General features: G+C 51.5%; 1 protein-coding gene across 1 annotated transcript in view; it reads left to right on the top strand.

Annotated features, from left to right (window-relative positions):
• VSTM2L (V-set and transmembrane domain containing 2 like) overlaps nt 1-12,081 on the top strand; it is a 36,716-nt gene extending 24,635 nt beyond the window's left edge. The window contains exons 3-4 of the mRNA XM_017652776.3: nt 764-814; nt 10,680-12,081. Of these exons, the coding sequence (XP_017508265.1) occupies nt 764-814; nt 10,680-10,952 (324 nt within the window). The 3' untranslated portion in view covers nt 10,953-12,081. The remainder of the gene's footprint in view (nt 1-763; nt 815-10,679) is intronic.
• Nucleotides 12,082-12,431: the final 350 nt, after the last annotated feature.

The following is a 12,431-nucleotide window of genomic DNA, read 5'->3' as shown; positions in this document are numbered from 1 at the left end:
GATCACCTCCCAAATTAACGGCACTTGAGCCTTTGTCTCAAAGTCTGCTTCTGGGGAGAACTAGACCCTTTCATTCTTAACACTTGTGCATACACAAATACCATGCAAACACATGCATATCTACCCACTCGTTCATATATGAACACCCATACTTACACGCTTCACATGCACCTGTAGGCATGCTCACACATTCTCACATGTTCATGAAATAGCCTGTAGCATGTTCACAAATTCATTATCAAGCTCCATCTTGCTCCTGGGGGTGTCAACTCCCCAACACTTCCTGCCTGCCTCATAGGGCTTAGAAGACTCAGTGGTCAGAGAAAGCCCTTAGGCATAGAGTTGCAGGCATTTGCAGTCAGAAGCCTCAGGGTCAGTTTGCCTAGAATGGTGTGCAGGCAGGGCTCCCACAGCATCTGCTACAAACACATCACATGTATGACACACCTGAAAATATACATGCATTCAGAGAGAGACACAAGTGCACAGACACTCCTGTGGATGCCCCCCTGTGCATATCTCCAAATACCCATGAATCTAATGCAGAGCACATATGCAGTCAGCTTTACAGGCACCTCCTCTATCTTCCCGTGCTCTGACTCACTCCCAGCCCCCATGAGGACACAGAGCTAAGGGACCCCCCAACTCTAGACTCTATGGTCCCCAGAGTGTCACCTGCCATAGCTACAATCTTAGCTGTTGTCCAGACCCTGTGATGCTAATGCTTTGTCTCTGCTCTCTCTGCCCCTCCCACTCTCAACAGCTAAAAGCATCTCAGCAGGAAGATGTGGGGAAGGATGCCACAAAAATAAGTGTGAGTTTTGATAATGACTTCTTGCAAGGGCTCTAATGGAGGACACAGCTATAATTTTAAAACAAAAATTTTTCTTTTGGTCCAGTTCAGCAGAAAGCATGGGCAAGAAGATGGAGAAGGATAAAAGGAAAAAAATGGCCCCACTCTGTTTTTTAAAAGCCAGAGATTTTTCAAGTTCATTGAATGACAGGCACAAAAAATGACAGAGGGAGAGAAGATGCATTCTCTCTTGTCGGGGCCAAGGCTGTGTGCGTCGCTGCTGCTCCATGTCTGTCTCAGTGGCATTTTTTATTTGGGGAACCGACAGGGTCTAATGAGACAGAGCTGGCTGTTTTCAGCCCATCATGACTGCCTACGGCAACATCTCATGGCCATGTGGGTCATCTGGCTCCCAGGGGTGAGGCGAGGAGGGGAGGAACCACAGCAAAAGGATTTCGGGCCTGGCTGAGCTTTCTAATACATTGATTCACTTTATCATTGCCACAGCTCTATGGGGAAGGGCCGAGCATTCGCCCATTTTACAGGTGGGGCAACGGAGGCTTCAAGGGGTCAAAGATCTGCTGTGGTCATGGTGTGGCTGAACTCCCTGGCGTCAGGGCAGGAGCTCATCGTCTCCAGGCTGTGCTGGTGCCCAGTGAGGCTGGGATCCAGGGCGCCCAGGGAGTGACAATTTTTGTGGAGGAGGGCCTGAAAGAGGAAGGCAGGATCAAGAAAGGAGGCCAAAGGGAAGAGCACACGTGTGGTCACGGAACCAGCCTGGGTTTGTGCATGGCATGTGAGGTCAGCCTGGCAGGAGACTAAGAGTCCACTAGCAACATATTTGGAAAATGACAGTGTCCCCAGGGGTGTGAATGTATATGTGTGGGGAGTGACCTCCAAATTCGGTCCTATCTGCTGGTTTTTCCACTTTCCAAGGACTTGTGGGGAAGCTCAGGACCCCAAAGCCAATGAGACAGGATTCACGGAGGAGCTGTGCCCCAAAGCAGAAGTCACAGTGTAAAGAGATGACACTGAGAGGCATGGTGGGGGTGTGGTGCCTGGGTATTGAACGTGGCAGAGGGGAGGCAGGGAGGCCAGGAGGAGGCACCCACAGCCACTTAGGCAAGCAGTGGGCAGATGAGAGAACAAGGGCCTTCAGAGAAACATTTGTGCAGTCTGCCCAGGGACTTTCCAAGTTGGGGTCTGGAAATTAGCTATTTTCAGCTTGGGGCAGCTGGCCTACCCCCTGAGCCCTGACCCCTGTCCTTCTGCCAAGGGCACATCCATGTGTAATGCCCCATTTCTGGCCCAAATACCCACCAGAAGCCAGGCAGGTAGAGATCTGTGTGTGAATTAACACGGCCTGTTCATCGCTACTCTATCTCCTATGATTTTGTTTAGGGTTTAAAGAGCATCTCAGGCAAAGGACAGAATAATCTAATTGATTTAGAGGATTAGAATTCGAGGCTGCTGGGCCTCACGTGAGGGGAATGTGAGATGCTAATTAGTTAAGTAAAATAAATGTGTTCGGCGTGATTGCGCAATCCTTCCCCCACCTCCAGCCCCTGCAATTCCTGCGCCAGCTGGGGCTCTGGGGTCTGGTTAGGGAACACAGCCAGGCAAAGAGCCAGCTCCTCGTGCAGACCGCGTCACAACACGACAGTGCTTGAATACACCGATGCGGAGTTAGCGACACAGTCTAGGTGGAGGCCCAGATGTCCTTTGTGGCCCTCAATACTCCATGTGGCCTGCTCTGCTCACCTCTGGCCTCTCCCATCCGGCCTGACCTGGCCCGTCTTCCCTCCCAACCCTGGCTGTTTTCCTGACTCCCCATTCCTTCCTGCCTCCAGGCCTTGGCCCAGGGCCCAGGTCAGCCCCCCTGCCTAGAAAACTGTTTTTCCTTCAGAGCTCAGTGAAGGAAGCCTTCCTTGACCCCGAGGCTCAGCTGCAGCCCCTTACTCTTCCCTGCTGGCTACATTTCTGTCTGTAATTTTCCATTCATGTGAGTATTTATCTGCCCCCGACCCACAGGCAGTGGGCTTGGACTGTAACATTTCCAGAGCCCAGCACAGCATCTGGAACATAGTAGGTGCCCAATAAGTATTTGTCCAATAACTGTCACACACACAAACACACGCCAACGGCAATGTAAACCCAGACACAGATTTTGGTGCATATGCATACCAACATGATGTGCACCCGTGCCTGTACACGTACAGGTGACAATGAAGGCATGAAGGGGCTCGTGTGGGACCGCGAGGTCTGGAAAAACCCTGGCCCTATATCTGCAGGAGCCAAATGAGCCAGGCAGGAATTCTAGCCCGATAGTTCTATGTCTTCTAAAAATCCCAACTTTGATGGAGTCTCTTCTGGTTTTGCTACTGGGACCTAATTTGATTTCTGAAGACCACCATGGGAGCCTAGCAGCACAGTCCAGCAGCTGGCGAGCGTCGGCACCTGTGGGGTGTGAGGTGCTAGGGAGGAGGTACTGTGAGCTTCCAGGTGCTTGGTGAGGATGGCTCTCACCTGTCGGGGCTGCCATGGTAAGCCTGGGAAGCCTCAGAGTCAGCAGTGCCAGGCACCAGGTTGGGATTGTGAGGAACACAATGGGGATTGTGCCATGTGAGTGACAGTAAGTAGACAGGTTACTAGAGTGGAAACTTTACATCAATTTGTGCATCACAAGACTCCTATTCCCAGCATGCAGAGGGTAAGAGGCCCAGCTTCTCTGCAGGAAATGGGCAAGGGAGTGAAAGAGTTTCAAATCTCATAGGGAGGTGGCAATGGAGGACAGGCATCTGTGGTAAGATAATAACAATAATAATAATATGGCAGCTAACATTTATTGAGTGCTTGCCACATGTCAGGAACCGTGGGGCCACTTGACATGAATTATCTCATTTGACTTGGGGCCTACGGAAGGAGCCCTGGCCTGGAAACATCTCCCCTGGTAGCTTGCATATGTTCAGGATTTCACCATCAAGGCCTCATTCCTGTGGCTCAGGCAAATTCTTAGGCTTATTAGCCTTTTCAAGTTCTGAAATTTTTTTCGTGATCTAACTGAAGTTCTTTGTTTTAGAATTTAGGTTAATTTCCCCTTAATCAGTTTTGCAAGTAGAGATGGTCCCCAACGTCCTATTATTTTTTTTTTTTGAGAGGGCATTTCTCATATTTATTGATCAAATGGTTGTTAACAACAATAAAATTCTGTATAGAGGGGTCAATGCTCAATGCACAATCATTAATCCACCCCAAGCCTAATTCTCGTCAGTCTCCAATCTTCTGAAGCATAACGAACAGGTTCTTACATGGAGAACAAATTCTTACATAGTGAATAAGTTATATGGTGAACAGTACAAGGGCAGTCATCACAGAAACTTTCGGTTTTGATCATGCATTATGAACTATAAACAATCAGTCCAAATATGAATATTTGTTTGATTTTTATACTTGATTTATATGTGGATACCACATTTCTCTCTTTATTATTACTATTTTTAATAAAATGCTGAAGTGGTAGGTAGATGCAAGATAAAGGTAGAAAACATAGTTTAGTGTTGTAAGAGAGCAAATGTAGATGATCAGGTGTGTGCCTGTAGATTAAGTGTTAATCCAAGCTAGACTAGGGCAATAAAACATCCATGGATGCAGAAGATTTCTCTCAAAACAGGGGGGGTGAGGTTCTAAGCCTCACCTCTGTTGATCCCCAATTTCTCACCTGATGGCCCCCCTGCGACTGTGCCTGTCTTAGGTTGTTCCTCCCTTGAGGAATCTTACCCGTCTCTGGCTAACCAGTCATCTTCCGGGGCCATACCGGGAAATGTAAAGTTGGTAAGTGAGAGAGAAGCCATATTGTTTGCAAAGGTTAGCTTTTTACTTCTTTGCAGATTTATGCCCTGTGGCTTCTATGCCCAGCACTTGTCTCAAGGTATCTTTACCACTTGGAAGAATTATGATACTCGCCCAACGTCCTAATTTTAAGATAAGGTGAAATCTCCAAAAGCGTCTTCTTTCCTAAGGGGCTCACCTGCTTTCATCAACCGTAAAGCTCTCCTTTGGTCTAACTGAAGTTGTGTGTGCTGTAGACTGAGTTCATGTAACCTGCTTCAGTTGGAAACAGCCGTGGGCAGCCTGGGTTCCTATACACATGTGGCCCAGTGCTCTGGCCCACTCATCCTAAAGCCCTCCTCTTCTTTGGCCAAGCCCTAAAAGCCAGGCACAGCCCTGAAGAGGCCTCAGGAAGCATGCTGCAGCCCTGTTCCCGGATCTCCAGGAACAGTTAAGACAGGCACACCTGTCAGATCAACCAAGTGGCCCTCAGGCCAAGCCCCTGCTAAGCCTGCCTGGCCGCCCCACACATGTGCTGTGCCTGTGGATATTGCATGTTTTCTGGTAGAGGGACAGGGCCGGGATGACCAGAGCAGCACGTGTAGTTTGCATCTTTCACCAAGGATTAACAGGCTGAGTGCTAGCTAACAGTTTACTATTTTTATTTTTATTTTCTGCTGTAGAAATTTTCCTCTTTTAAAATTCCTACAGTGATCCATAATATACACAGGGCATTAAGTTCTGAAGTCTGCCAGGGAGGCAAGGCCCACGTGGAGACAAAATCACTGCATCTACCTTGGGAATCCTTTGAAACATCCATAGAGTAGTCAGGGGGCCTTGAAGATGCCTGGTGAAGGCCATGGGTACACACACGCTGTCCTCAGGGTGCTCCCAGGGCAGTGTGGAAGATGGGTGTTAACCCAGTAATCACACATGATAGAAAGTAGAATTACAACTATGCCAGCAAAATGAGGAGGACCTGACCTAGTGGAGGGGGGTGGTTGGGAGGACTTCCTGGAGGAGGTGCAATTTGTAGCGGGCCCTGAAATATGGAGGAACTGACGAGGAGCTGGGAGTGGGGGTGGAACTTGGTTGTGTCTGTGTGTGTTGAAGGAATTGCTGGAGGCTGGTGTGGCCTAGGGGCAGACAGGCAGGAGACCTGGAAGGGCTGGAAGGGCCTTGTCAGCCACCATGGGGCCACCAAAGGAAGGGCTCTAAGCTGGGGGTATTTTGAAAAACTTTGCCTGGTTGTCATGGAGAACAGATTGGAGAGACCAAGGAGGCGGCTGGGGTGGTGACCCAGACGAAAGAACCTGGGACTTTGGCCAGCGCAGGGGTTTGGATTCTGGAGCAAAGAGGAGGGCCTTCTGAAGTGTGGAGGGAAGATAATGGGCTTCAGGATGGACTGTGCCCCATGGGAGGAAGGGGCAATGTGGATAGCGACTTGGGGAGGTCTGGCTGGAGTGGGGCTCAAATCTGAGGAGACTGAGTTGGGTTCTGAATGTGCCGAGGGGTGATGACGTGGCTGGCGCTGCTGACAGAGGCACGGGAGTGGGAGAGCCCAGAGCAGGCCCTGTCCTGGGGCAGCAACTGCCTGGCCCTTATTGCCCTCGCAAGCACCTTCTCGGGTCTGCCCCACCACGCTCAGGCTCAGCCAGGAGGCAATATGTAGGAAGGCCTGGCACAATGGATGCAAGTCAGCCCTACCCATTCTCCCTGCGTGTCTCTGCAGGAGGATCTCAGCCCCCCACCACTTGATGGCGCAGGGATGCCCAGTCATGCCCAGAAAGGCTTGGGCCACAGGAGAGCAAGGAGGCAGCTGAGCTTGGTCATGGCGTGGACTTGCCTTGTCTTTTTCAGCACAATTAGGTGCTTAATTGCACCACTAAGGCCTGTCGATGCCTCTGCTGAGGTGATTATGATTTACAGCCAGGCTGCGGCAAAGGGTCTCCTCTCCTGGTGGCCTCTCCAGTCTCATTGGAGGGCTGGTCAGGAGGATTTTCAGCCAGATTTGTGAATGATGGAACCCAATAGGCTGGAGAAGCTGGAGCAGAGCCAGGCTCCCCTAGGACATGGAGGAAGGACGGGTGGACACACAGACCTGTGGCTTAGTGGTCATGGGAGGCTCCCCAGAGATGTGGTTAAAGCCTGGTCTCTGTCATCAGTTGGATGGCCTTGGGTGAATCACTTTACCTCTCTAGGCCTCAGTTTCCTGACCCATACAATGGGTATCCTAGCAGTGCCTACATCACAGGGTAACTGTGAGGTTTAAGTAAGATGTATGAAGCTTTAGCACATCATCTCACAGTGCTCAAGCCCTCCATAAACACTAGCTGTCAGCACTACTATTACTGTTGTTATTCTTTCTGTTATTTGCCTTCTCCAGATCATGCTTAAAGGCACAAACTGGGACTGGGAGGGAGCAGTGTCTGGTGTGTGACCTCTACCTCCATCCTGTCAGAAGCCCCCTCTCTGAGGTGCAGGGCTGGGGTGTGAGGTCTCGGTTCTCCGTGCAACCGTGGGCTGGTGTGAACATTGCTGGGGTCTGGCTGCTTCACAGCTGTATCTCCACCACCCAGCTTGTGGGTGCTCACTACTGTTTTCAGATGCATGGAGGAATCCAAAAAACCTGAGGCCAGAGTGCCGGTGATTTGTGAGGGTCAGAGCCCAGCCCCGCGAGGCCCCTGCAGTGCTGTCTCCCTCCTCCTCTCTGGGAAGAGAAGAGCTCTACATCTGCAGGTGTTTGGGGGCAGAGGGGACATCAGGTGGAGGTTGCTGAGCTGACTGTTCCTGGGAGGGCCAGAGGCCTCAGCCCCTGCCCTGGGGGGGAAGGGCCCAGTGGAGGTGGGCTGGCATGGCGTTCCCTCCCTACGAGTGTCTGCTCCCAGTGCTTCGCATTATTACTCCATTAGCACCTCGTAGGGTTGACAAATGAAGGATAATTAATATCCGTGAGGGAAACAGATGTTGAGGTAATTCACTCCCCGCTGCGCATTTGCAACAGCATCTCCTAACTCGCCTGAGAGCATGGCAGGGCCACAAGGCCTCTCTGTGCCCTTGGTCAGAGGTGACAGAGTCAGCAGGGCTGATGGCCCCCAGCTGGGCCGCGCACTGGGGAGGGGCTCCTGCTTCTCAGCCCCACACCCGGGAGGGGCAGCCGGAAGGGTTTCCCACTCTTGCTGTTGAGCGCTCTGCTTTGTCCCCACCTTGTGCATCCTGCTGCAGCACAAGCCCATGCTTTCCTGCTCCATGGGGGATGGCGACCAGCTGGGAATGCTCAGAACGAGGGAGGATGGGCCAGGCTCCCGGCCATTGCCTACCCACGCACTTCCGTTCTGTAGCCTGGGAAGCCCCCGTGGTCCTGCCAGCCCTGGTGACCTTGGTGGGCCTGTTAGAGAGCAAGGTTAGAGTGCATGGAGTCAGGCCTGGTTCAGTTCCTAGCTCTGCCACTCACTGACACAGTGATGTCACTTATTTCAGCCCCTTTGTTTCATCATCTGTAAAGTGGGTATAATCATGTGTATATGATCTAAAATTAGAAAGCTAAAACACTTCACTTGGAGAAAGAAGGAACTAGAGTGAGTCTATTCATTCGACCAATGTTTTCATTATTATTATTACTATTATTATTTACAGGGTGCTAGACCCTGTGATGGTCACTAAGGTGAATAAAATAGATAATCATCACTGTCCGCATGTCCTCATGGTGTTTATAGCTTAAGCAGGGAGAAAAATAAAAGTCAAGTCAACAGATGAATAAATGGTTCTCAAACCATGATGACTGCTATGAAGGAAATCAGCAGGTGGTCATCAAAGGCTTCTTGGAGGAGGTGATGTTTGAGAATGAATAGCAGTCAAGCAGGTGAAGAGAGATGGAGAACAGGCAGGGAGACCAGCATGTGCACAGGCTGTGAGGTCAAAAAGAGCTCAGCCTCTGGGGGGAAGGAAAGGGGCCAGAAGGGCCAGAGCAGATCGGTGAGATGAGGACAAGCCACGTGGGAATGCCCAGAACAGGCCCTAACATGTGTCTGCAGGCTGAGCACAGCCCCACCCCCAACCCACAGGAGACTGTCCCCTCTCATCCTGGCCTCCGCACTACAAGGGTGATCAGCAGGGGACTCCCCCCCGCTTGCCAGGAGTTGGGGGTTGCCAGGAACAGGCCGCTGGTTGTCTATCCCCTGTCCACCCAGGGCAGAAGGGCCAGTAGGGCTCTGGGCTGGGGCCACAGGTCTGAAGCCCCTCAGCTCCAGCCTGGGCCTGGTGAGCCCATGGTAACTCCAGCAGGTGGGAAAGGGTTCTCCAGCTGGTTGCTGGGGACCGATCTCCTGTTCTGCTAGGTGGGCAGGGGCTGCAGGGGGCGAGCCGGGCTCCTTTCAGCTGTAAGCACGAAGGGGCCAGGGAAGGAGGGAAGGCCCTCCCACCGCCACTGCCACTCTCCATAGACCAAACTCCCCTTTTAAAAAACCTTTTTATTTTGAACTGTAGATTCATAAGAAGTAGCGAAAATAGATCAGAGTCCCCATCCTCTTCACCCAACTTCCTCAGTGATACCTATATAACTATTCAACTGCCTTTTCTCTTTTAATTGAAAAAAATTCACAGTGGCTTTATGTTTATTCATAAATAACAGATTTAGTAGTAAGAGTGATAATCTGGAAACGACCCAAATGTCCACCAACAGGAGGCTGGATAAACAAATTGTGATGCAGTCAAGTGATGGAATATGACACAGCAGTGAAAAAGAACAGTCTGAGCTGTGCAAGAACACGGAGGAGTCCCACTGATACTACTACGTTGTGTGGTGAAAGCAGGCATGCTTGAAAGAGTTCAAGAACAGGCAAGAGTAATCTGTAGTGTTAGAGGTCAGAGTAGAGGCTAACCCCATGGCAGTGAGTATTGATGAGAAAGGGCCGCAAGGGTGTGCGCTAGAAAGTTATAAATGTCCCAGGCCTTGCTCTGGACCGTGGTCACACAGGAGTACACATGAGGAAAATTTTATCAAGCAGTATACTGTTGTATTTTTTATACAGCACTCTACTGTATGTAAGTGAAATTTCAATTTTAATAAAAGTGTAAAAACCCAGTCAAATAAGTAAATAAGCAAAAAACCAAAGTTACATAGACAAATACCATACTCTTGTTCCCCCCAACTGGAGTGAACAGCTATTAGCACCCTGCTATATTTGTGATCAGCCTTCATTTTTTTTTTATTTTGGTATCATTAATCTACAATTACATGAAGAGCATTATGTTTACTAGGCTCCCCCCTTCACCAAGTCCCCCCCACAAACCCCACTACAGTCACTGTCCATCAGAGCCTTCATTTTTAAAAAAAGAAATACTTTTGACCCTTGAACAACACGGGTTTGAACTGTATGGGTCCACTTATGTGCAAATTTTTTTCAGTACATGTATTGAATATTTTTTGGAGGTTTGCAACAGTTTGAAAAACATTTTCTTACCAGTTAAGTTTATGGGGAATCAAGTTACACGTGGATTTTTGACTGTGTGTTAGGGGGAGGGGTGGGAGGAGTCATTACCCACCCAGCCCCTGCATTATTCAAGGGTCAACTGTGTGGCATTTCAGACTAGGCTCAGAATTCACCTTTCAGCCTATCCTGGGCCTGTGGAACCTCCCCTGGGCTCCACCCAGAGACAACCATGGCTGTGAGGCCCCTGTGCTCCCTACCACCTATTTTCAAATATTATAAATCTCCCAGATTATAGAGTATGTTTATGTGCTTATTTACAGAAATGGCGTCATACTGTAGGGCTTTTGCAGTGAGATCTTCTCCCTGAGCTCTAACATGCCTAGCTCTAGCTCATTCTTTTTAACGGCTGTGCAGTATTCCCCTGAATGAACTGCCTACCGTGCACCTGTGATGCACATTGAACTTGTGTCTATTTCTTTGCTGTTTAACCCCTCCTCTGCAAACCTCTGTGTACCCTTGTGGGAGTGTCCCTGGGGTCCTATCCTAGGAGTGGGCTCCGGGGATTGGCATTGTCCACCTTACCAGCTGCCACCAATTGGCAGGTCACAGTCCCTCTGTCCCCCCAGGTGGTCAAGGTGGTGGGCAGCAACATTTCCCACAAGCTGCGCCTGTCGCGGGTGAAGCCCACGGACGAAGGCACCTATGAGTGCCGTGTCATCGACTTCAGTGACGGCAAGGCCAGGCACCACAAGGTCAAGGCCTACCTGCGGGTGCAGCCGGGAGAGAACTCCGTCCTGCACCTGCCCGAAGCCCCACCTGCCGCGCCCGCCCCACCACCTCCCAAGCTGGGCAAGGAGCTGCGGAAGCGCTCGGTGGAGGAGGAGGCCTGCGGTCTCTAGACTGGTGCCCCCGCCACCTGCCCGCCCCGCACCCCTAGGCTGTACAGAGTGCATGAGGAGCCGCTGGACCACTGGGGACAGGACTGCCTGCGTCCAGCTGCCTCCCCATCCCCGAGACCGCCTGTGGCCACCACGTCGGCTCGCTGCCCGCCACCCCCTTGCTCAGCATGTAAACCCTTCCCAGCCCTTCCTTTGCAGACCCCTGAAATGACCTGGCTCGGAGAAGGTGGCCCTGGGCGCCAAGGGGATGGCTGTCCCGAACACTGAGGTGGGGCACCATGCCAGGGCAGGGCTGCCCCCTTTCTGTCACCAGCTTCAGTGGAATCCAGTGTTTGTTTTGCTTGCTTGTCCCCTATCCTGTCCCGAGCCAGGACCTCCCCGCCTTACTCTCCCTCCTTCCCATCATTCCCCACTTGAACCTGGGGTGTGGACAGTGACCCCTCCCCAAAATTGGACTTGAGTCTCCTGAGTAGAGCTAGGGCCTCTCCCCTGGCGAAGACCTGGGCCACAGAGCCCCTGGGAAAGCCTTGCTCCAGGGCCGCGGCCTGTTAGCAGGGTCACTCACAGGGGTCTTGGGAGAAGGAAATGCCCCCACTGCCTCCTTGTGGCTCCTTCGTGTTCAGCCTCCATATACCTAAGAAATCGCTCCCTGTCCCAGCCTCCGGGGAGCCGGGAACCAGGAATCTGCCCCTTCACAGGACAGGTCTGAAAGAGCCTTTCCCTCTGACCCCGTGACCCACGCAGAGGTTTGCACCAGCAGGACCCTTCAAGGGTCTTCAAGGCTCTCCCAGGAGCCCCCCTCTGCCAGCTCCCAATGTGCCAGCCCCCTCCTTGGGGTCTGTGCCAAGCCCACCCAAGGGCCTGGGGCTATTGGGAGCCAAGGGTCCCCCAATACCAATCCCCTCACAATTCCTGATCAGGGGAACACCCACCCACTGGTGATTTGTAAATATTTCTCTGGGCCTAACACCCCCTGGAAACTGGCTCAAACTTCTGGCCTCCCCTCAGCAATGGAATGGGCAGATGGGAGAGGCCAGTGGCTTTGCTCAGGGGTGTGTGGGTAACCTTGTACACATGATCCAATCCGTGACTACCAGCCAACCTGAATAAAGCGGTTTAGAAAACCTTTGGGGCAGAGTCTTTCTGGGCCTTTGTGTCTGGGAGCAGTCTGGGAGGGGGAGGGGAAGCGAGGCGGGCTAGGCCAGCCCACACCCACGGCTCACTCAGCACTTCCTCGCTCCTGCTCTCCGCCCCAGCGCAGAACAGGAGCTGGTGGGGCACAAGGGAAGCACACTGGGAAACCAGCCTTTGTTCAGCCCTGATCCAATTACCAGGCACTTGATTTGTTCTTGGGTTTTGAGATATTCACGTGGATGGCAGAGAGCATAGAACATGTTCGCACCATTTCATGAATAAATAAGTTATAAAGCAAATAAGGGTGAACCACCACCTATGACACACCCTAAGAACAGAACTGCC

This window comes from Manis javanica, chromosome 5 (assembly GCF_040802235.1).
Source record: "Manis javanica isolate MJ-LG chromosome 5, MJ_LKY, whole genome shotgun sequence".
Lineage (NCBI taxonomy): Eukaryota > Metazoa > Chordata > Mammalia > Pholidota > Manidae > Manis > Manis javanica.
This window is presented reverse-complemented; position numbering and strand designations above follow the sequence as displayed.